The sequence below is a fragment of the Vigna angularis genome, chromosome 10 (assembly GCF_016808095.1).
Source record: "Vigna angularis cultivar LongXiaoDou No.4 chromosome 10, ASM1680809v1, whole genome shotgun sequence".
Taxonomy (NCBI): Eukaryota; Viridiplantae; Streptophyta; class Magnoliopsida; order Fabales; family Fabaceae; genus Vigna; species Vigna angularis.
The window spans coordinates 11,021,783-11,047,767 of NC_068979.1; the positions used below are offsets into that span (position 1 = coordinate 11,021,783).

Sequence of the window (25,985 nt, forward strand, 5' to 3'; positions counted from 1 at the left end):
ATGTTGAAAACGGAACCAGCATGACCAATAAGCCCATTTTGATATGTGGAACACTTTGGCAGTGAATTTGATGCTATCGGAAGCACGGGTCATCTTTGTGCTACTAATGTCAGCTTTTATGACCAACGATATAGCACCTTTTATTAGAACAAACTTTTAAACGTCATGGATTGAATACTGACACAACAGTTAACCTTAGAAAGCAGTGCTTAAAGGTATGACAAATGATCTTACTAAAGACTAGCTTATTACAAATTGCAAAACTATAGTTTATAAAATTTATAATCAAGAGTTCCTAGTTATTACTCAAGGATATTTACAATAATGAGTCTTATTGAGATAAACAAACGTCAACCTCTTTCCTTGTATGAGTGTTTATCCATCCATTTCAATCTTCTGTTGGATTATAAGGAGCCCTGCAATAAACAGAACATAGTGCAACTTAAATCTTTAAATCAATGAATGGCTATGCTTCTTCATTATATAAATTCTTTTAAAGATTTTTCTTTAATATATAAATTAAGTGACCAAATGTCATTCATTATATTCAAATATTCGTATTCTTTGAGTCCTTAATATATTATGCACTATTAGTGCATGATGAGTGTGAAGCGAAAAAAAATGGAGCAAAGGGACTCCTCATTATGAAGGGGTAGTGATTTTGGTATTTAAAGCATCTTAATCTTATTTGAGAATAGGTCATGAAAGTGTGAAATATATAAGTAGCAGGATAATAGCAGAGGAATTTTAGACGTGAGATTGTGCATTAAAAACTCTGCAGTACTTAAAAATCATCACTCTAGGATAGCAATGCATGAACCATTCGTAGAATGTAATCCCAATTTGGTACTAAAAGACGAGAGTTGTACATGATGAATGTACCTTTGCTTTTGGATACTTGAATGTGTTGGATAAATTTTAAATGGACCCACATGTTTTTAATGATATGAAAAGAAGTGTGGAAAGTGTCAGCATATTTCCACCGTAAGTGCATCTCTTAGTCAAAAGGAGTTAGGTATTGTGTTGGCATCATTATCCATGTAGTGAGTGGAGATGTTAGGTAAGCTTTGGTTGTTTGGTTTTATTATAAATGTATGCTTGATAGCTGTGAAAGGAGTGTGGCACACTAAAGTGTGTGCACCGTGGGAATGGGCAGAGAGAAGCCTCACTGTTTTGTGAGAGAAAACCAGAGAGGGAGAAGCCACCAAAGTCATGGTGTTTTGTGAGAAAGGTAGAAGGGTATGCAACCCATGAATAGAGAAAAGTACAGAGAGAGGGAGTGGCACACCACCGAGAAGAAGAAAGAAAGAAGTGGGTATTCTTGTGTGTGAGAAGAAAGAAAGGAATATTGTGAGTGTGTGGAAAGAGAGAAAAATAGAGGAGTGTGGTGTGTGTGCCGTGAAGTACCAAAGAAGAAAAGAGGGGTTGCACTTTGTGTTGGGTTGTTATTTTGTGAGTTGTTTGTTGTGAGTTTGAGAGATTAAAGTATTGTGTTTGTATGTGTATGTTCTGGATAGTTGTCCAGAAGATTTATAATAATAAGAGTACATTTCCCAGATTTATACAAAGTGGTTTAAGAGAGCGTTTAAAATTTCTACAGAATGTATCATAAGGAAATAAGATTTCAGTAAAAGGTAGCCCAAATTTATGTTTAAAGATATTCTAGCATACAGGGAATGGTTAAACTCGGCATGAATGCATAGAATTCATCACACAATGAAAGTAAAATTAGTATTATCGGTGAAGTATTCAGAGTAAGAGATGACTAATGGAAGAAAGCAGCAATACAATTGTCAACCGCATTAGTAATACCGTGGGAAATTGAAATCTGCAGTTTATAAATTTGTCTAGCTTAGGTATTTTGAGACTTACCTGAAGAGCTAGAACGCGGTAGTAATGAGTTCGATCCGATTTATAGTCCAAAACCCCAAATCCTTAAAGAAATCTCTCAAAACTCAAGACTGCTCTTCGATTGTGCCTGGAATGGCTCATTCACTCTTCAAGTACACGATCAAATGAATTGCTGCTTACCACTCCTTTGGCAGGCTGTCTTGCAGTCTTGAAGCAGTTCCATGAGCAAGATAATCGGCGGATACTCTCTACATGCAATTACTAACTTTAACGTATGAACAATCTCACAATAAAGAGAAAATATATAAAATTAAACAATCATTCACTTACCACCACTTAATGTTAAAGACTTTTCCTCTGGGAGTGAGTAGGAGTCCAGTTCTATTTCTGGAATGTGGTTTATGTATTGCCAATCATCTCCTGTTTCCCTCTTGCACCGCTTCCTCAGATGAGGACATCCGTGTATACTCAAATAAGACAAGTTGGTGAGGCGTTGAATGCTACTCGGCAGTGACCTCAACTCCCCACAATCCAAAATGAATAATTCTTGAAGAGAAGTCATGTCTCCCAGCCAGTCCGGTAATGAAGTACATTTGCAAAATATTATATCCAAAGTTCGTAGAGAAGGCACACGTTGTAAGCCATATGGTAATGTAGGGCAATAATCGATTGAGACATCCAGAAGGGAAGTTAGTTTGCTTATATTGCTTGGTAGAGCTACCAGCTCTGGACAATTTCTGATACTCAAACGCCGAAGACATGTCAAATGTCGCACACCTTCAGGCAAGGATTTTAAGTTCCAGTTGGAAATGCTCAAACTTCGAAGAGAGGTCAAACCTTCCGATACATGTTCTGGAAAATGCTCCAAATCATACCAAAATCCAATGTGAAGGTACTCCAGGGCACCCAGCCTCCTCAGTTGGTCCGGTAGTACCTTCACTCCTTTAATCAAGCTAACACCCAGAGTCTTTAGACAAACCATGTTATCCCCAACCCCTTCAATGAAGGAAGTCGCTGCTACAACTCTTCTAGCATGAAGCTCCTCAACACAAGGAAGATGTGGGACTTTAAAGTTGAAGACACCATCAATTGTTAATTGGGAAAGATGGGGGACCATCTCTACTCCTTCATCCCTCAACATCCTTTCCAACTTTGGTAAATTCTCTACACTCAACGATGGAAATGCCTTCTCCTCCACACCTTCATACGACTCACCATCTATCCACTTCACATTTTTCATTCCACGCACGTGTACCTTTTTCAAGTGTGGTAGTTTACCAAGTGGAGGAAGCTCCTCACAGTTGTTACAGTCAAAGAGTATAATTTCCACCAAGTCTTTCAGAACTACAACACTTCTCATCCAACTCGGTAACTTTCTTCCCTGATATCCTTCCATCCCAAAACCCTTCAGAGTTGAGGGAGGTTCCAAGGCTTCCAATACTCTCTCTGCACTAACATTATTACCTTCTGAAATAGCACCACCACCCCATGACAAGTATAGGCGATTCAACTCCTTCTTGCTCCTCAAATTTGCTTCTTTAGCCTCCCATTCGTTGCTCACATTCCCAAGTCCTCTGATATGCAGCTTGCCTCCCAGCCTTAAGCCACTCAACTCTGTCAACCCATACCCAGGTGTTGAACCCGCGTCGAAAAGGCTTAATGTTCTTAGATGCCTTAACTTCCCAATATTCGGAGGCATATCTGGTATTGAAGCACACTTATTAATCAAAATATGTCTTAGATCCTGTAATTGTGTTAACTTTTTAGGTATCTCATAAAAATCAAAGCAAGACTCCAGTTTTAATATTTGCAATTTCGACAGTTGACAAATTGAATCATTCAAGTTTCTCACCGAGCTATCATGCACACTCAAGTATCTCAAATGTGCTAAATCATTCAATGGAGGCAACATAGAAGATCTTATACATAATGCTCGCAGACAACGGTTTGATGGCAACTGCCTAATATTACCGAAAAGAAAAGTCCGCATAGATTCAACTTTCTTGAAAGCAGCTACATCGACAGACATATTATAACTTAAGAAGTGTAAATGGTGAACTCTAGTTGACAACTGAGTCAACCTTCCTTCCTCAACCATCACACACTCTTCACCCATAATAGACTTGGCAAGATCGTAAAATAGATCATGTATCTTACAACTTGTAATCATACCAAACTTGTCAGACTTTGCTTCTTGAAAGAATGACCTACGGTATAATTTTCTCCACACATTATTGGCGATATCCTCCACTTCTACATTTCCTTCAGATTTAATAAATCCATTAGCCATCCAGAGATGAATTAGTTCTTCCTTGACAATTTCAAAACCTTTGGGGAATATTGCGCAGAAAGAAAAGCATCTCCGCAATGACAACTCCAAATTAAAATAGCTTAGTTTCAAAGCACGCATGATAGAATTTTCCTTACCCGTCATAGAACTACTTTCACTCCGTATATCCCAAATCTCACTTTCCTTTATATTTTCCCATTGTGTTACCGCAGTTTGATCACGCAATAGACTTCCCAATGTTTTGATTGCAAGCGGCGAACCAACGCATTTTTTCACAATGTCTTTACCGATTGCCACAAGCTCTTTCTTCTCTTCTCTGTTTGGTCCAAACGCATAGCTTTTGAACAATGACCAACTGTCATCTACTGACAATTCTGTCAAATGGTAAGCTGGATGCGTCTCCATGGTGGAAGCAACTTCCTCGAGTCGAGTTGTGACCAAAACGGTAGCTCCTTTTGCTCCCCTTGCAAACCGCAACATCCCCTCCAAATGTTTCCATTTCTCTTGGTCTTCATTCCACACATCATCAAGAACAAGTAAATATCTCTTGCTGTGCAACACTTCTTCAACCTTTTTCCGCATTGTTTCTAAAGTATGGAGATTGGGGTTTTGTCCGGTGGCATACTCTATGATGGATTGCAGTATTGCCTTCACATTGAAATCAACAGAAACATACACCCAAATTGTCAAGTCAAAATTTTCGCATACCCTGTGGTCATGGAAGACATGTTTGGCAAGAGTTGTTTTGCCAAGTCCACCCATACCAACGATGGAATAGATGGTGAGGTCTTCATTGTTATTAGCTTCTAGGAGAAGCTTCACGACTTTCTCTCGATCCTCGTCTCTGCCACAGAATATGGGTTCGGTTATGACAGAGGTAGTTTGATAATCCTCACCATCATCTACTGTTGGCTTCTCTGTGACACCAACTCGTAATTCAAACATGCGTCTTTCTTCATTGATGTCGTGAAATCTTTGGGTGATATTTTTCATCCTCTTTCCAATATGAAAACGGAAGAGAATGTCCTTAGGATGTGCACGGGCTAAGCATGAAGTATGTCCATCATCAGACAGCACCTCTCTGGAGTGAATCGAACATTCATCCAATATATCGTCAAGCACATATGCTGCATCTGTGAGTTTCTGCAGCCAATCCTTCACTGCATGGCTTGCTATTTGCTTTCTCTCAGCATCTCTGAGGACAGCACGAATTGCCGTAAGATTGCTGGAAAGTTTCTGTGCCTGTTGATCAATACCCCAATAGGTTGCAAGTTGGCTTTGAACAACAGATTGCAAGTCTTGAAACACAATTCCCAGCAAAGCGTCAGCCATTGGAAGGAACGAGAGCTAGAATGAAGGAAAGGTTGTGTAGAAATCGAACTGGAACTGGGAGGTATACATAAATATTATCTGTCTGGTATCTGGGAAAATATACTCTACATGTATATACTAATTTTCTGGACAAACTATCCAGAACATACAAATACAAACACAACACTTTAATCTCTCAAGCTCACAACATACAACTCACAACACACAACCCATTTTCTCTCTTTCTCTCACACAATACACAAACATGGAGACTCTCTCCTTTCTCACTGCCCATTCTCCCACGGTGCACACATTACAAGTGTGTCACAATTCATACAAGACTACATCTCCATATTTATAATAAAACTAAACCTAACATTTCCACTAACATCTCCACTACTACGTGGGTAATGATAGTGCTAACACACTACCTAACACACTTTGTGGCAATGGGTCCATTTAAAGTTTACCCAACAAAACTCCCCGTAAACTTTAAATTGGTCTTCTTGCAGTGTATCCCATCACCTCGATTTTTTTTTTCTTTTCTCCCAGACCTGTGCTCCCTATTCTCGACCTTTTCTCCCTGGATCGTCTAGTTCTTGAGTATTCCGAATTCCTCCTCTTCAAATCAAACTTTTTCCCGAAGCATTCGATCTATGTGGCTAAAATCACCGTTGCTGGTGTGCCTCTAGAACCCGATCAACCTCTTTACCCAAGAGCTTTGATAGGTCCTTCGACTCCTCGATGATGCACACAAAACTTTCGAAATCATCCGTCCATGATTTCAAACTCTTCTCCACAACTCTGCTGGCAGGCAGCGACTCTCCATTTCTGCCGAGTTGATATGCCACTTTCTCCTTCAAATTTTCAAACTTCGTCTTGCCTAACACAGTTGTCCCTTGCACGCGTCTATTGAAGATGCCTCCTTTGCTATCTTCTCACCGCTGGACTTCTCTGTCACAGGCGTCCTTTTCACCTCAACAATATGGGTCACAGATTTGCTCTTCCTTATCTGTGAATTCTCGTTTCCTACAATCCATAACATCCCAAACATCGGGATCCAACAAAAGCTTTCATCTGCAGACTCCAATCAACATAGTTGACACGCTCTGTCAACTAAATTAGGGACACTGTTAGCAAGATTAGTCATCTCTTACTTTCTCTCTTGTTTTTTTTTTTTTTCAAATACTCAAACTCTCTCTCTTTTTCACTATCCTTTTTTTTTCGGACACTCAAAGTTCTCCCAATTAAATCAGCTACATCTTTTAACAAAAAATAAGTCCCTGCACCTCTCGGTTTCTCCTTCCCGTGTGCACACTGCTTTTCAAAATGAAAGATGGATCCCTTTTCTCTTTGGCCGTTCTCATGTGCATGCCTTTTTTTAAGATTTTTAAAAAAATTTTCTTCAATCCATCTTTTTAGTGCTCCTGGCATGCCAAAAAATAAGTGAGGTGGCCCTCCACTTTTCTCAAAAGCTACATCTTCATTCTTCAAAAGAAGACAAAATAAATGTTGCTTTCCATTATGCCATGTTGCTGCCCACCTTTTGTCCTTTTCCTCCATCTTCTCCAAAGCAAATGAAGAGGTCCCACCATTTTGACTCTTATTACCACTCCTACGTACCAATAAGGAGCAAGGAAATTAGCTACTGGAATTTTTCTTCTTCTACCTTCTCCCTCGACAACACTCCCTCTCTCTCTATCTCCCCCATCTCTTATTTTTCACGGTGGTTCCTCTCAGTGGCTTGAATGACCCACCACCAGCTGCTGCCTCCTTTTTTTTTATTCCCAAGCACACCTCACGTTGCTGCTCTTCTTTTCAAAGTCGGATTGCTGGACTTGGTGGATTCTTCCGTGTGCTTCTGGACCGTGTTCCATGCAGCAGCCGTGCTTCTTCTCCAAGCTCTGGATGCACCTTATTCCAGGCCGTGCACACAATTTAGCACCGTGTGCTCTCTCCAAAGCTATTGTGTGCTTTTGGACATCACCGTCCATCTCTCCTACGCGACTCCTCTTCCGTCGAGGGCACCCTCGCTGCAGAAATTTTCTCCATCGGCGGCATCAACTCCTGCGGAAACGCCTTCGCCACTTCCAGCGTCTCCCCCGGCACCTGCGGGAGACACTCCAGCTCCCTCTCCTCTTCAGTGGCGGCTCTCCCTCATACTCCTTCCAGCTCCACGGGTCTCTACCACTTTCTTTGCTGGTAGCTAGACCGTGCTGAGGTTGGGCTGTCCGTGAGCTCCTCAAGCTTCTGCTGGAACGCCCCTGCTGGACCAGCTGCTCTTCTGTGTCCGAGAGCTCCAGAATGAAGTCACAGCGTGAGCACCTTCCAAAATGAAATCAGTGCCAGCCGTGACCTTCTCCTCTTCCATCCGTAATTTGTAGAAATCGAACTGGAACTGGGAGGTATACATAAATATTATCTGTCTGGTATCTGGGAAAATATACTCTACATGTATATACTAATTTTCTGGACAAACTATCCAGAACATACAAATACAAACACAACACTTTAATCTCTCAAGCTCACAACATACAACTCACAACACACAACCCATTTTCTCTCTTTCTCTCACACAATACACAAACATGGAGACTCTCTCCTTTTTCACTGCCCATTCTCCCACGGTGCACACACTACAAGTGTGTCACAATTCATACAAGACTACACCTCCATATTTATAATAAAACTAAACCTAACATTTCCACTAACATCTCCACTACTCTCCACTACTATGTGGGTAATGATAGTGCTAACACAATACCTAACTTCTTTTACAAATGGGGTGCATAATCTTCAATAAGACAAAACACTTTCTTGCAATGGGTCCATTTAAAGTTTACCCAACAGGTTGGTGGTGATTATGGAGAAGAGAGGCTACGATGAGTGAATAATTTGTTTGGAAAGAATTCCATATGTATAGTTTAACTAACTTGTGGTGGGAATTTGGAATATAACAATTACTGTAATGGCAGAAGCAAGGTACATTTTATTTTTGAAGTTTATCTGAGTAAAATGAAAAATAAATAAATCTCATTCGTATTGTGGAAAAAAGGGAGACTACAAATAGAAGAACATCTTCAGAAAAGTATCAACACCTTGATGATGGAATTCCTTCTTCTTGCAGCTCAAGAATAAGTTGCCATCCCCAAAGATATTGGATTCGTGAAGGAAACCCATAACCGATTAGCAGAGTTCAAAAGATTCGAAATCAATCTTCCAAGCAATGCAACATTCTATCCCTTTCCTTACTTCCCCTCCAGAAGATATCCTTTAAGGATTTGTCAATATAGTCACAGATATGTTGGACCTTTAAATGAGGGAAAAAAAATGTAGCTTCAGAACAATTCAAAATAAAGTGTATATTTAAATATTTTCCTTTTCAAAAAGAGCGAAAGTTATTATAATTAAAAAAAAAGCTGTATAACATGTATAATCTTTTTTATCATACTTTATAAATAAATATATTTATTTATTGTGAATGTTAACTATAACATGAGGAATATAGTAAAAAGTCAAATAAAAATAACTCAAAGCATCATTAGTTCAAGTTTAAGTTTACCTATAAGTTGAAGCTTATCGTACCCATGAACACCCCTAGGAATCACGAATAACTAAAGTTTTTCTTATAAATAAAGTTATGCGCGAACATTTTACAGAAACAAAAATCTAAAAAGTAACTTATTTTGGACAGAAATACTAAAACAAATCATAGTGTTTAAATCTAGTGTAACTTACTTGGAGCTTGTGCCGAGATTTTCTTTAATAGGAATAGCTAATTTTGATTTGAAATTTGAGGGATTTGTGTTAAGAATATAAGGGAATATCCTTTTTTGTTTTGGTTTTAATAATAATGATACTTAGATTCTATTTCTGATTTTCTATTTTCAACATAGTATCATGTAGTCACTGTTTCTTCACTTTGTTTCTTCATAGGTAGTGTTTTTAAAACCCAGTCTTATTTGTCGCCGGTTCTCTTCTCACACGCCAATTTCCTTCTCTGGAAACAGCAGGTTAAACCAGTTATCAAAGCCCATCGGCTCCACCGTTATGTGGTTAATCCTCATATTCTGCTCCTTTATATCCAGTCACAAGCCTTTTGTTACTGTACATCTCAAAAACTCAGTACATGTGCCTTCCATCGATAAAAATCTCACCAGTGTTAGTCGATTTGCACATGACAATCATGTTTATTTTGAGTTTCATCCTTTTGTCATTTTTATTAAATCCTGGGTTGATCATTCCATTTTATTAAAAGATCTCTTGATTCGGATGGTTTATACCAGTTTTTGCTGATGTAGCTCACCTCATTTTCCATAGTTTCACCTGAAAACATCTCCTCAGTCGTTCATTCTACCGTGTCTTCCAGTCTTTTAAGTCTTCAGCTATCACCAATCACAAGTTTCGTTTATATTCCATTTGGCACAATAGGCTTGCTCATCCATCTATTAATGTTTTAAATAATGTTCTCAAACGTTGTAATTTGTCTTTGTTGGTTTAAAAATGAGAGCAACAACAAAAACAGACAAAATAAAATACTGAAAGAGGAAAAGTATATAAATTGGAATGAAAGATGGGTGGGAATTCATTTATTCCACTGTCAATTGCAATACATTTATAATACTTGCAGTAACAAAAAACTGACTAAGATAAAACAGAAATGATTTCTCCTAAAGTTTAGGAACAAAAAAGATTTATTCAATCAACAAAAACAATAAAGATAAACTAAATAAAGAGGTCATGTGCACTTCAAAAACAAATATCTAACACTCCTCCTTGATTTTGCAACTGCAAACTCCAATCTTCTATCTTAAGAACTCAAACTTGTTGACTGAAAGTGGTTTGGTGAACAAATCTGCAACCTGGTCATCAGTTTTGCAATAAACAAGAACAATAGCTCCATCTTTCTGTACTTTTCTTAAAAGAACAATTTAATGTTGAAATGCTTGGTTTTCCATGAAAGACAGAATTATGGGAAGCTTGGTTGTCAACAAAAACTTTTGTGTTTTCCTTCTACTCCATGTTAAGATCAATTAAAATTTTTCTCAACCACAAGGCTTGGTTAACAGCAGTGGTAGCAGCAACAAACTCAGCTTCTGCTGTAGACTGTGCAACAATTTCTTGTTTCTTCAAGCTCCAAGAGAAAATACCCGATCCAAAGCTAAAACAGTACCCTGAGGTACTCTTCATGTCATCAAATGAACCACCTTAATCACTGTCTGAGTATCCTATTAACTTAAATTCTTCAGTCCTTTTGAACTTGATGTCAAAGTTGTGAGTGTCTTTGACATATCTAATCACTCTTTTTGCAGCCTTAAAATGCATTTCACTTGGGGATGCATAAATCGGGATAAAATACTTACAGCATTTTAGATGTCAGGCCGAGTTGTTGTAAGGTACATCAAACACCCAACCATGCTTCTGAAATATGCTTGATCTATCTTCTTCTCCTTCCTTCATAAAGCCTTGGGGTTGTTCCACATATATTTCTTCTTGCAAAAAAACCATTTAAAAAAGTTGATTTAACATCAAGTTGATAAACCTTCCAATTCCTTTGAGCAGCTATAGCAAGTAACAACCTAATGGTGTCCAATCGAGCAACTGGTGCAAACGTATCTAAGTAGTCTATACCAAAAATTTGTGCATAACCTTTCACTACGAGTCTTGCCTTGTGTTTGTTGATAGAACCGTCAGCATTTAATTTAGTTCTATACACCCATTTGACCCCAATTACTTTTATGCCTTGAGGTTTTTCCATAAGAATCTAGGTTTGGTTCTTCTCGATCATTGACAATTCCTCATTCATTGCAACCTTCCAATGTGGACTTTTCTTTGCTTCTTCATAATCTGCAGGTTCACACACAGAAATATTGTATCTTTCATAAATTTCGGATAGCAATCTGATACCTCTTACTGGATCATCATCTAGTAATTCATTTTGCCAGCTTTCATCTTCATTTTGTCTTGTGTTTGAGGTTGAAGATTTGAACTTCACATCTGTAGAAACCAGATTTGTCTTCCTTTTATCATCCCAATTTCATTCTTCATCTTCCAGAAAGTGAACATCCCTGTTAATAATTATTTTTCTGGTTTGCAGCTGAAAGATTTTATAGGTTTTGTTGATTGTACTGTAGCCTATAAAGATACCCGGTGATGCTCTTTTATCCAGCTTATCTCGCTTGCTCTGTGGAACATGAGTAAAGCACAAACAACCAAATATTTTAAACAATTTCATAGATGGTTTGTAACCATGTCAAACCTCAAATGGTGTTTGATCGTTCAATGCTTTGGTGGGGAGTCTATTATGAAGAAAAATAGTTGTACTTGCTGCCTGCCTAAAATTCTTTTAGTAAATTCTTTTCATACAGCATGCATCTCGTCGTCTCCAAGATGTATCATTTTCTCCTCTCACTAAACCCATTTTGTTGTGGGTTATAGGAAGCAATTAGTTGATGTTCAATGCTAGAATCCTCACAAAATTAATTGAATCTTTCAGATGTGTACTCAGTGCCATTGTTTGACCTCAAAATCTGAATTTTGAAACTAGTTTCGTTCTCAACCTTGGCTTTGAAATTCCAAAAAATTCCAGTCACCTCTGATTTGTTCTTGAAGAAAAAGATCCAATACATTTTAGTAAAGTCATCAATGAAGAGAACCTAATAAAGAATACCTTTCAATGAAGGTGTTCTTTGAGTTCCTGCAACATCTATGTGAATTAATATCAACTTCCTTGATGCTCTCCATGTTGTCTTTGAAAAAGCTTTTTTGTTTAGCTTCCCAAATTGATAGGCTTTGCAATTTGGAGTTTGATACTCAAGCACCGGAATATCAAGTGCTAGCTCATTTCCATTGCAGTAGTCCTTGATGATGATAGTTGCCGAGTCTCTTGTTACATTTTCCTTTAAAGAAAAACAACCTGCTCCTCCTCTAATGGATTTAGAGCAAAGTTTTTTCCTTTCATTTTTACCTTAAAACATATCTTGAGCAGTTGCATCTTTAATCAAGCAATATTTATCTTTAAAAATAACTTTAAAAATAACTTAATAAGTTCTGGGCAATTTCAAGAATGAAAAAAACATCATGAATGAACTTTATGCATGTATAGCTTGTGATTGCAATTGTCCCCTTTCCTTTGACTAAGATATGATCACCATTATGACTTAGTTTTGTCTGGATCATACCGAAAGATTTACCGAAGGCTTTTTCCCTTTGGTAATTACTGAAGGCTTTCGCCCTTCGGTTACCGAAGGGCAAAGGCCGTCGGTAAGTGTTGACAACAACCATATCTTGTTGGCAATACCCAACAATTTGTTTGAGTATTCTTTGATTTTTTTTCAGACTCTTTCATCCTTTGCAACTCAAATTCCCTCATTAAATTAAGCACATGCATGCTTCTTATTCTTTCAACTCCAGCGTACTCTTCCTTTAGATAATCCCAAATTTCTTTGGCTGATTTAAGAGCCATAGTTCTTGTGAAGATGGTTTGAGAAACACCAGCAAATAGACATGTTTTTGCCTTTGCTTTTCTAGTTTTTCTCTCCTTGTGAATTTTGATATGGGCCATGGTAGGATTATTCGGCAGCGGAAGAACTTCATAATCTACTTCTACAGCTTCCTAAAGATCTAGAGCCTCTAAGTAAGCCTCCATTTTGACAGCCCAGAGATCGTAGTTTTTCTCCATCAAAGACTGGAGGTGCAACTTGTGAGAAATTTGATTCGGCATCCATTTCACAAGTCTAGAAGAAAAGAGCTCTGATACCAAATTTTGGTTTAAAAATGAGAACAACAGGAAAAATAGAGAGAATAAAATATTGAAAGAGGAAAAGTATATAAATTGGAATGAAAGATGGGAGGGAATTCATTTATTCGACTGTCAATTGCAATACATTTATAATACTTGTAGTAACAAAAAATTGAATAAGATAAAATAGAAATGCTTTCTCCTAAATTGAGAGCAATGGCTTTCTCGATGGAACAGTAATAAATGTGCAGTAAATGTAACCTATCTACCACTCACCTTGGATCTGTATTTATAGTTTTCGCCATGGGCTTGGGATTAGTGAAAAGTTAATCACGACCCAAATTTAGCCCAATAGCTTTTAACCACTACTTACCTTAAACCTAGTTAATTAACGATGTGGCCGGCCGGTCTCGCGAAGTTTGGCCTTATGACCGGCCGGCTCCATGCGAGTTGTTGTTTCTACGGGTGGCAAGCGGTAAGGTCGCGTGATCGTGGACGTACGGGCGTCCGGCCTACCACGCCCAACCCTTCCTGATAGCGTGTTTGGATCATTGTGGTTACGTGGACGTCTGACCTATTTAGCATCCGGTCCCTACTAGTACACCTTTATAGGCTATTCATCGTCACAAAGGATATAAAATGTCTTGATTTCAATGGTAAACTTTTTATCTCAAAAGATGTTTTATTTGATGAAAATACCTTTCCTTTTCTTTCCCACACTGTTCCCTCCACACCTTTGGTATCTCATTCTCGCTCCATTCCTCTTGGATTTCTTCCTACTATCGGTGCCCACTCTTCTATTTGGCATGCTACCCCTAAATCTCCTGATATTCATGTATCTATTCCCATTGATCCTACAATTTCTCAATCATCTCAATTCACTCTCCCAACTAATTACCCTACTATTCCATCCATCATCCACTATTTCCATTCATCATTCACTGCTTGCTTCTCCGTGACACCCACACGCAATTCAAATCTGAGCCTTTCTTCATGAATGTTGTGAAATCTTTGGGTGATGTCTTTCATCCTCTTTCCAATATGAAAGCGAAAGAGAATGTCCTTAGGATGGAGACGGGATAGGCATGAAGTATGACCATCAACAAAGTGCATCTTTGTGGAGTGAATTAAACATTCATCCAAGATATCATCAAGCACATATGCTGCATCTGAGTTTTTGCAGCCAATCCTTCACTGCATAGTTTGTAATTTGCTTTCTTTCAGCGTCTCTGAGGACAGCATGGATTGCAAGTTGGTCTCGAACTAAAGATCCCAAATTTTCAATTACGCTTTCCACTAAAGCCTCGGCCATAGGAAAAAATCAATAGCCAGAATGAAGGAAATGTTGGAGAAGAGAGGTAGATAAGAGTGAAGAAGAAGTTCTTTGCAATATTTAGCGATGCTTTTGTGCAAATTAATTGAGAACAGAGAGGAAAGGTGGTGACAGATTTAAACGAATGATTGAGATGGCTGAAGGGCCAAAGAATAATGATTAATTTCAAATTTTATGAATATATTGAAGTATTAGAAAAATTAAGTTAATAAAATAATAATATGGTTTAATTTTAAATTACTTAAATTGTAAGGTGTTTTTAATTAAGTTTTAATTAAAAAAAATTGTTTTATTAAGTATTTAAAATATTTTTATTTTTTTCTAAGTATTTTATATTTGATCATGATAAGAAGATTAAAATCTAAGAAAACATGGATGAGTAAAAGGTTAAAACTGAAAATTACAAAAGGAATTGTTTAGAAATATTTGTTGCAGTCATTTGAAACTGATTTAATTTTCTTTAATTAACTGCTGCTGGTGTGTGCCGAAACAAAAGTAAATAAATAAATAAAATGGCACTTGTTTGTTTGACGGCTGTAAAAAATAAATTAAAAATAATATAAATCGTATTCGTTTTTTAACATTATTATTCAATTGTATTATATTAAGAAAACATTCCAACTATTTCTGTCCTTCAAATCTGACAAAGCGCAAAATGTGGCAAATATTAAAAGTATTTCTTACGAAAACTTTTTCTGAAATTTTTAGAGAAAACATAACTTCATGTTAACATTTTATAGCTTTGTTTCTAATATATTACAAAGATATATATATTGTATAATAATAAAAAAATTTACAATTTGATTGTAGGTAATGTTTATTTTTTTAGATAATTTTTATTATTATAAGAGATTGTTAAGAAAAGATATATGGCAGGTGATGACTATTCTAGGTTGTGATCAATAGCTCCTTTCATGTTAGATTCTTACATCGTGTAAAGCTTTGCATCTGTCTCTAATATATCTAGCTTGTGAACAAAAAATATACTTATTTAATATACTGAGGAGCTAGCCAAATTAGAGGACTGAAAAAGGAGTGAGTTCTTGAATCTATAAATAAAATGGCTATAATCATACTTAAAATCATATCAACTAGCATGTTGTCATTCGGTAAAAGATTACCAACTCAAGTAAACTAAATAATTATGCCCATTATCAGATAATTTTCAAAAGAAAGTTTATCATTAGTTTAACACTTGAAGATTTTCATAAAGATTCAAGTTTTTTTGGTTATTTGACACTATATGTTCTGGTATGTTGAATTTTGGGTACTTGGCAAAAAAATAATGACTTGTTTCCAAGCACAACAAAGTTTATTCCCTTTGCAAAATGGTTCAAATCTGTCAATAAATTTGTGGTTGAACTAAATTTATTTTATTAACTACATGTAATTCCTATTGTGTGTATTTCCATTGTTGAATAATTGTTTTTTGCGAGTCTTGTTCAATGCTAATGTTCTGTTATTACTTTGACATAAATTTTAAAATTTTAAGAAATACATTTGTGGCCACAAGAACCATAGCAAATAAATAACGCATTATGGTTCTAACTAATAGAATCGAATTGCCAAGAAACTCAATCAGACAAAAGAAAGCTTATTTCACAAATTTCAAATATAAAGAATCCAATAGAGGAATCTTTTATTTATAGGATGAGAAGGTCAGTTCACAAAGTTATCTAAGGCACTGACAAAGGTCACAGTGGCAGAAGAAATAGATCAGTGCATCTTTACATGGTTTTAAAACAACAACTACCACCGAAACCATTTATCAAACTGCAAATATCTTCTGCTACTCATAGCACTGTGACTATACAAAACTAACTAAATAACCATTTCTTATTGATGTGCTCTGTTTCTCAAATGATATCTTGTAGCCTAGTAGATTCATCCTTGTAGAATTGCAAACACAAACAATTGAATCCAAACTCAAGCCTACACACCTATTTTGAATCAAATTAACGAGTTTCCACAGATTTTCAAAACAGTATTTTCAAAACCAATATTTATACATGTTAAATAAACAATTCAAAATAAGACTGCATACATGTTAAGTAAACAACCACATATCTCTCTACCACTTGCACTTTCAAAAGCAATTCAGTAAACACTATTTGATCTTAAACAAATGTGTTTCAGCAAAATCATCCAAATATATATGATATCACAGAGTCCTACAAAACGAGACCTAGATTTTACCCAATACCTATTGTCCGAAGTCAGTATCTGGCTTTACACATGTATAAGTGACCATTTTAATGAATCTAGATTAGACAGTAATATTATCTTAAAAAATAGTTTAAGTCTAATTTAACCTTATATAACATTTTGACCCTGAATGCCAGATTGGCCCAGTAATGTGCTAAAGGCACCTTAATCTTATTTGAGCATATGTGAAGTATAAGCTGCAGCATAATAGCAGAGGAACTTTAGACACAATATTCTGCATTTTTGTACCACTTACACTTTCAAAAGCAATTCAGTAAACAATATTTTTAAACAGATTCAAGATCTAAATTTTGTAACAACTTGAGGCACATACAACCCTATGTATAGCAGATAAAAAATTGAAATCACTTTGGAAAGCAGCATCGTCCATTACAAAGAGAACAAAACTCAGAAAAATTAAAAGAATGATGCATGCTAGAGGATTGATCTTATTAGGATCATTGCTAAGCTTATTCATAGCATCACGCAAGCAACCCAGATCAGCAACAGAAGGATTTTGGTAAAAATCTTGAGGTGAAGAATAAAAAGAGAGCTTAAAGAAAGAATACAAAAGATTTTATATATGACATTATATCACCTTGAAATTGCACATAAAAAACTTATTTCCTTTTACTACTTTATCTGGACACAAACTTTAGTTATTAGGGATCAGAACCCATCGGGTCAATTATAATTATAGATAGAGTTTACCCGCTACTCCTCTACCCCACAATAAAAAAATTCAACCTTATCCGTCTCATTATCCTTAGAATATATATTTAGAAAATATATTGGATCTTTTTAAATCTACACGCATACTCATAAATATTAAAAAAATATAATTTATTGATTTTTAAAATAAAATGTAAATAAAATTATAAGAAATTTAAAATATAATACAAATTAAATTAAATATAAAATAAATTTTAATTTTACTTAAATTTAACTTAATAAAATATAAATTAAATTTTAATTTAACTTTTTTATAGATAATGCATGGGTGACATGTATAGATAGTAGATACTACATATCGTTTATAAAAGTATCCATTTAATACTCGCAGCGGATTTTATATATAGATACTAGCGTTAGTGACTAAGCTTAATCCTATATGAATCAGAACTTAGTACAGTGCGTGCCAAATATCAACTATAAATTTGGGGAATACTCAAACATTGTTTATATGTAATATATAGACCGCGAAAAAGGCTACACAAAATTTTCAAAGACAGAGTGACACGTTAGCGGGAGAAGTAAACAAAACACTCTTGAATTCACGACAAAAACGTCGTTTCCCTCCTGAAATATAGTTCCAATTGCGGAATATGCTTTATGTATTGCCAATCCTCTCCTGTTTCCCTCTTGCACCGCTTTTTCAGATGAGGACATCCGTCTATCCTTAAATGAGACAAGTTGGTGAGGTGTTGAAGGCTACTCGGCAGTGACCTCAACTCCTTACAATACACAATACTTAATTTTTGAAGAGAAGTCATGTCTCCCAGCCAGTCCGGTAATGAAGTACATTTGCAACATGATATATCCAAACTTCCTAGGGAAGGGACACCTTGTAAGCCATCTGGTAATGTGCAGCAATAACTGATTGAAACCTTCCGCAGGGAAGTTAGTTGGCTCATATTGCTTGGTAGAGCCACCAGCTCTGGACAATTACCGATTGTCAAATTCTCAAGACAAGCCAAATGTCGCACACCTTCAGACAACGATTTCAATTTCTTACAGTATTGAATGGACAAAGTTCGAAGAGAAGTTAGACCTTCCAGCACGTGTTCTGGAAAATACTCCACATCATACCATTCTGTAATGTATAGTTCCTGTAGTGCACCCAACCTCCTGAATTCGTCGGGTAATACCACCACTCCTTTAATGAATTTAATGCTTAAGGTCTTTACACAAGCCATATTCTCCCCAACCCCTTCCATGAAAGAAGTCACTGCCTCAATTCCTCTAGCATGAACTGTCTCAACACAAGGAAGACGTGGGACTTTTAAGTTCAACACACCATCAATTCTTAATTGGGAAAGACGAGGGACCATCTCTACTCCTTCATCCCTCAACAACCTCTCCATATTTGGTAAATTATCAACAATCAGTTCCTCCAACGATGGAAATGCCTTTTCCTCCACGCCGTCATACGTCTCACCATCTATGCACTTCACATTTTTCATTCCACTCACCTTTAGCCTTTTCAAGTGTGGTAGTTTACCAAGTGGGGAAAGCTCCTCACAGTTGTCACTGTTTGAGAGTCTAACATCCACCAAGTCTCTCAAAACTGCACTATTTCTCATCCAACTCCATAACTGCCTTCCCTGATATCCATTCATTTCAAAACTCTTGAGAGTTGAGGGAGGTTCTAGGGCTTCCAGTACTCTCTCCACACTTACATTACTACCTTTTGGATTAGCATTACCATCCCATGACAACTGCAGGATATGCAAGTCCTTCTTACCAATCAAATTTGCTTGTTTAGCATCCCATTCATTGGGGACGTTCTCAAGGCCTCTGATTCTTAGCCTGCCTCCCAGATTTAAGCCATGCAACTCTGCTAAGCCACACCCTGGCTTTGAACCCACCACGAAAATGCTTAGTGTTCTTAGATGCCTTAACTTGCTAATTTTGGGAAGCGTCTCTACTACTGAATTACAATAATCCATCACAATATGTCTTAGATCTTGTAATTGTGTCAAGTTTTTGGGAAGTCCCCTAAGAATGGAATCTTTCAATTTCAAAATTTGCAATTTCGGCATTTGACAAATTAAGTTATTTAAGCTTGCTTTAGAATGACAAGTCAAACTCAAATATCTCAAGTGAGTTAAATCCTTGAGTGGGGACAACAAAGAAGAGCCTGTGCATAATGCTCGGAGAGAATGGTTTGATGGCACCGGGGCAACATTACCAAGAACAAAAGAAGTCCGCAAATCAAGAAAAGTTCGCAGGGATTCAACTTTCTTGAAAGCATGCTTGAATCCTCGAAAAGAAACATTAGAAGAAACATCAGAAGATAACAAGGTTGAATAGTGAACTCTACTTGACAACGGAATTCCTTCCACAAAAGCCGCACATTCTTCACCCATAATAGACTGGGCAAGATCATGAAATAGATCATGCATCTTGAAACTTTTGACCATACCAAACTCATCACACTTTGCTTCCTGAAAAAATGATCTACTGTATAATTTATTCCACACTTTATTTCCAACATCCTCCACTTCTACGTTTCTTTCACTTTCAATAAACCCATTAGCCATCCAGAGATGAATCAATTCTTCCTTGTCTATTTCAAAATCTTTGGGGAAAATTGCACAAAAAGAAAAGCATCTCCGCAATGACAACTCCAAATTAGAATAGCTAAGTTTCAAAGCACGCATAATAGAATTTTCCTCATTTGTCTTAGAACTACTTTCCTTTACATATATCCACTGTCTTACCTCACTTTGATCACGCAAGAGGCTTCCCAGTGTTTTTATGGCAAGCGGCAAACCAATGCAGTTTCTCACGATCTCTTTGCCAATTGCCACGAGCTCTTCCTTTTCTTCTCGGTTTGGTCCAAACGCATGGTATTTGAACAACGACCAACTTTCGTCTCCTGGCAATTCTTTCAAACGGTAAGCAGGATGCGTCTGCATGGTGGAAGCAACTTCCTCTAGTCGAGTAGTGACTAAAATGGTAGCTCCTTTTGCTGCCCTTGCGCACTGCAACTTTCCCTTCAACTGCTTCCATTTCTCTTGGTCTTCATTCCACACATCATCAAGAACAAGTAAATACCTCATCCCATGCAACACTTCTTCAACCTTTTTCCGCATTGCTTCTAAGCTATTGAGATTGGGATTTTGTCCGGTGATGCATTCTATGATGGATTGTAGTATTGTCATGGTGTTGAAATCATCAGAAACACAAACCCAAATTGTCAAGTCAAAATGTTTGCATACCCTGCGATCATTGAAAACCTGCTTGGCTAATGTTGTTTTTCCAAGTCCACCCATACCAACTATGAGAAAGATAGAGAGCTCTTCACTGTTACTAGCGTCTTCCAGAAGAAACTTCACAATTTGCTCTCGATCGTGGTCTCTGCCATAAACTACAGGTTCTGTAATGTCAGAGCTAGTTTGGCGCCAATCATCATCCACTGTTTGCACCTCTGTGACACCATGTTCTAAATTAAACCTGCTCTTTTCTTCATGAATGTCATGAAATCTTTGGGTGATGTCTTTCATCCTATTGGCAATATTGAAACGAAAGAGAATGTCATTAGGATGGAGACGGGATAGGCATGAAGTATGTCCATCATCAGAGTGCATCTTTGTGAAGTGCATTGAACATTCATCCAAGATATCATCCAGCACATATGCCGCATCCGTGAGTTTCTGCAGCCAATCTTTCACAGCATAACTTGTTATTTGTTTTCTCTCAGCATCTCTGAGAACAGCACGGATTGCAGAGAGATTGCTGGAAAGCATTTGAGTATGTTGGTGAACACCCCAAAACGTTGCAAGTTGGTCTTGGCCAAAAGATTGCAAGTTTTGAATTACAATTCCGAGCAAAACCTCAGCCATTTACAGAAAGGAGGGATTTTGGGATGATTATGACTGTGGAGAAGGAAGTATGGGGAAGAGTATTTTGTGGTGATCGTAGAAAATTATCAATCTTCATGAACTACGCGTCATTTATTTGAGTTGGCAATAAATATAGAGTGTTGTTTTCTTACAACGAGTGGTCCCCCGTATGCTTTTGTTGACAAGGAGTGTTCATAGAAGGAGTGAAGTCAAACCAACCTTATCATTGCGTACCAACTTCGCTCTCTTCCTGTCACTGCATTCCACAAACATGTCCACTCACTTTCTCCTTCATTTGCGCTCAAATTTCAGTTTTTTCCACATCGTGTTTATCACTTATTTCTAGGGCTGGGCACAGTTCAGTAAAAACTGTAAACTATAGTTAATCTATACTATTTGCTACTTAAAATACTTAAATTATTTGTACTATAAACCAATTATACTGTTTAACAGTTCAGTTTAAAAATACTGAACTTAGTTTACAGTTAACTGTGAATTGTACCATTAACTGTGAACTGTGATTTATATTTTCTATCATACTGGTTTAAGGTCATTTTTATGATGGGTTTAGGAAACATCCTACAATGATGCTCTGTTCCATGGAGAAACTTGATGCAATGATGGGGTTTTGGGTGGGTCAGCTTGAATGAAATAGTTCTGTGTTTATTGCGTACCCTTGGTTGTTTAGTGTTTAGGTACAATTTGGAGAAAGGACTTTGGTTCTGCAGCATCTTCTCTCCAGAGGATTGGTAAAGAGGGATGCTAGCATCTTCACACTATTACGCAGATGACATAACGTTTGTGTGGATAAATTATTTTATTATTTTTTATTTCTACCAAATTAATATTATTGTGGCGTATATTAATTAATTAAGGAAATTTTACTTTATCGTGTTTTATTTTTTTCTGCAGTTTATTGATTTATGTCTTTCGGAAGAGTTTAGTGTTGATAAGTTGTCATGAATTAATTGAACATGGAATATAGTTAATTGAATTGTAATGTGATAAACAAAAAGCTAATTAACTGAACTGTACTGCAATATAATTGTACCAGAAAATAGTTCAGTTCAGTTATTTTGAACTATTTTTTAGTTCAGTATAGTTTTTCTGAATTGGTTTATAATTAACTATAAATTTTTACAGTGTAGTAGACTTTGTCCACACCTACTTATTTCGGCAATATTTATAAAACAAAAATACAGAATTAGTGAAACTTGTAGTCGACATCATAAAGATATTAAAATTAGGGAAATTTGATTTTTCAAATTAATAAATTAGAATATTCATGTACAGGGATACAACCAATTTAAAAAAGGTTTAATACTCAATTTTGTCCCCATTTTGGTTCGGAAATCTCAAGTTAGTCCCTTTATAGAAATGTGAGTACAATGGATCCTTACTTGTAATTATTTGAGTCTAATGAGTCCTTTCCGTTAAATAGAAGGAAACGGAATTAGTGGACTGATGATGTGGCAGTTGTTTTTGGGGAAGTGCCAAAGACGCAATTGTTTGTGTGCTTATGTGGTGTTAGGGTTTCTCATTTTCAAATTGGGTTTTATTAAAAATTGGGGATAAAAGGATCTGGGTGATTTGTTGGAGAAATCTTGAGGGAAGTTCTGGAGATAACTCACCCCAGTTGGACCGGGTTCCGTCTTCGTCGTTGATGGACCGGATTAGGTCTTTTAGTTTTCGTAGAACAGAAAGTGAAAGATCCGAGCCGGTCCAAAATTCTGAGTCTGGAATGAATCTGGTACGAACTCCATCTTTGTTGGAGCACGTTAGGCGTTTTAGTCCGTATTTAGGTAAAGTGCAGAAGGAAAGTTGTGACTTGGTTGAGCAGCAATTAAGCCGTGCTCCTTTCTTCCTGCAGCGGCTTAAGTCCTTGACCTTTGACAGATCGGAGTCCGAAGCTGAGGTGAGGGATGGTGGGGAGTTCGTGGAGGAAAGGGAAGAAGAGGAAGGGGTGGACGCTAAGGCTGATGATTTCATCAACAGGTTTAGGCAGCAACTCAGGTTGCAGAGGCTTGACTCTATTCTACGATGCAGGGATATGCTCACACGAAACTCATAATAACACTTGAATTTAATATTATTTGAAGGAGAAGATCACCTTTTTTCGAATGTTTCTTGCTTGAACACGAGAATTTGGCTACCTGGTCTGTTGTCTGTAATCTGTATTTGTAAATCGTTGCTGTTTTGGTATTGTTATTCGAAAAAAAAATAATTAATCGATATGTATAGCAAGCAGCTAGCGATAATCTTTTGAATGTAGACAATTTTTAAAGATGAAGTCTGAGTTTTTATTTTATTTTGTAGGTTATTTATTTGTCTAGATTTTAGTCTCATCACTTGTACTGATTTACATACCTTCACCAAGACGACCTAATTAATTGAAACTTTAAAAGGAAACAAAATTATGGAAAAGCAACATAAATATTTTATTACAGGAATTCCTTAGCTCGTTTCTATAATAGAATTCCCCTAATATATATTTTTGGCATAGGTCTCTTAGGAGTCTTCTTCAACCTTTGGCGGGGCTCCATAGTCACTTAGACTTACTTTTCCATTATCAAGTTTATCGGCTGAATGTTGGTCAAAAAGTGTTTACACTGAGTACTGACATTTGGATTATTAAATTCTGCATATGCACAATCACATGTTTAAGGAGGGAGGGCTTTAAACAGCCACGATAAAATAAAACATTTCATTTTAATCACATAGCTCAAATATTATTTGCTTGTATTATAAGACTTCTAGCAGCATTTATTTTACTAACAATTGTATTCATATTGTTGAATATATATATCTAACACATATAAACAGCCTTACGTCATTTCCCCATTCATAAATTGTTAGGCAACTCAAGCATTGTAAATAAGCGTATTTAAAAAAACTCAATAGCCTTATGTTGGCAAATTTTGTTAATTAAACTAAAAATATTAATAACGCCTGCTGGCGTAGGACAAGACATTGAACACAGGGGAGTAAATGCAGAATGCTGGGATTCATAACTTTATGAAAACTCATTAAAAGAATCACACTTCAAATGTAAAAGTCATGGCTATTAAACTCAAAAGAAAAGCCATCATCATTGTCAAACATAAAAGAAAAATATAATGTAATACCACCGTGTTTAAAGAAACGAATTCATAATGACGTTTAAGAGAGAATAAATAAATAAACCCATATCAGCTTCTACTTTTATTGTGTACAAATAAATCAAACTTTTACTAACAAGGACGCGTTCAACTTTGAATGGGACACACGCCCCCTTATCCCCTTCCTTCGAACCGAAGTCCGAACAGAACGAAATGATAAATGACACAGATTAATTTATCTAAATTCCCGTTTTATGTTCAGAATCCATAGCCTGCATTATTATAAATTTATGTAAAAGGATTCTGCGACTGGCAATTTCATGCAAGCAGAGCCTTATCCCCACAACTTATATATATGGCTTAAAACCTCAATGAAAATACAAAATTGATGAAAAGGAACCTTTTTTTCCTCTTGCCTCTTTACACACATCACTAATTAAATTGTCGTTAAACTAAAAGTACACATGCTGATGTCCATCGAGACCAAACTATGTTCTTTTTTTGGGGGATATGGTAAGAAAAAGGGGGCATTGGGGGATTACAGTAATATTGAAGAGTCTAGCAACCAGTACGAAGTTTTAATGCCAGGATATCAAAATCAAGCAGCTGGAACCTTTCTCCCATCTTCTATAAAGAAAATTGTTGTTTCTGGAACCTGCAAAAGGAAGGTAGATTTTCGATCACACGAGATTTTAAACCATTTAACTCCAGGTCTCCTACTATCTTGAAATTAATCATAACAAAGAAAACATATGAAACGCTTTTCAAAGGATTCTTTGAGCTAACTAGAGATTACTTACATTTTTGTTTAGACTCATCGATTAAAGATGTCAAACAAATGGAGTCAGTAATAGATGTCAACAAAAATAGATATAGTCTCACTAACAACATATCTTTCAATAAGCAGCAGGCCTATCTTAGCCGATGACATTCATATAAAAACAGATGCATCTTTACAGCTAATGTTTACAAAAACATTTTCATGACCAAATTCATCCATCAGTACTGAAAACAAAATATTAACCATATCATGCATGAAATATGTTGGCTACATTCAGCTGCAGTATCATAGATGAAGGACATGTCCCATATATCATATAAGATGGTGTCAAAGATAGATTGCCGATCTGAACAACAAATTTCCTTGCTCGGTTTAATAACCAAATTAAAATATGCATCGGTCTCCCACAAGAGAAGATTATAATGGAAATTATGTTACTGAAACTTGATAACTCTAATTTTCCTTTTTAATTGTTTCTTTTAATCACTGTCAACAATACATACGTTTAAATTAGATTACACAATTACAATGCCAAACAACCAACAACCAAAATTACTTACATCAGGCCATGTATCTGTAATGAATTCCACGATGTCATAAGCTATATCCCCTTGAACATCAATTTGTTCTTTCTCGGTTGGTCCCTAACATCAATCAATCCACAAAAGTGTAAGACATTATATCCATATATGAACCAACAGTACTAGGTGTTGATCGTAGTTGTCAATCCCAAATACCAGTGCAGAGGAATTGTCCTCTTAAACACTATATAGCAGAATAGAGGGTAGCAAGATAGCCACTATGGTA

General features: G+C 36.5%; 3 protein-coding genes and 1 long non-coding RNA gene across 5 annotated transcripts; 1 reads left to right on the forward strand and 3 right to left on the reverse strand.

The window, feature by feature from the left end:
- LOC108335628 (putative disease resistance protein RGA4) lies at nt 1–8,245 on the reverse strand. Of its 2 annotated transcripts, XM_052869289.1 has the most exons (3): nt 2,182–8,245; nt 1,873–2,099; nt 1–416 (listed from the first exon to the last, which is right to left on the reverse strand). In XM_052869289.1, exons 1-2 carry the CDS (start codon nt 5,471–5,473, stop codon nt 1,993–1,995), a joined length of 3,399 nt encoding a protein of 1,132 aa, XP_052725249.1. In that variant the 5' UTR covers nt 5,474–8,245; the 3' UTR covers nt 1–416; nt 1,873–1,992. The 2 variants fall into 2 exon arrangements, with proteins under 2 accessions (XP_052725249.1, XP_052725250.1); XM_052869290.1 differs by lacking the exon at nt 1–416 and having other exon boundaries at nt 1,879–2,112.
- A 9,735-nt stretch (nt 8,246–17,980) lies between these two features.
- Nucleotides 17,981–21,439, reverse strand: LOC108334842 (putative disease resistance protein RGA4). Its single transcript, XM_052869291.1, has one exon. It carries the CDS (start codon nt 21,297–21,299, stop codon nt 18,006–18,008), a length of 3,294 nt encoding a protein of 1,097 aa, XP_052725251.1. The 5' UTR covers nt 21,300–21,439; the 3' UTR covers nt 17,981–18,005.
- Nucleotides 21,440–21,883: 444 nt separating this feature from the next.
- Nucleotides 21,884–23,478, forward strand: LOC108334840 (pathogen-associated molecular patterns-induced protein A70). The gene is made up of 2 exons (XM_017570773.2): nt 21,884–21,931; nt 22,831–23,478. Exons 1-2 carry the CDS (start codon nt 21,884–21,886, stop codon nt 23,368–23,370), a joined length of 588 nt encoding a protein of 195 aa, XP_017426262.1. The 3' UTR covers nt 23,371–23,478.
- Nucleotides 23,479–24,782: 1,304 nt separating this feature from the next.
- LOC128194226 (uncharacterized) lies at nt 24,783–25,985 on the reverse strand. Its single transcript, XR_008245595.1, has 2 exons — nt 25,739–25,985; nt 24,783–25,052 (listed from the first exon to the last, which is right to left on the reverse strand). It is a non-coding gene; the product is annotated as an uncharacterized LOC128194226 (long non-coding RNA).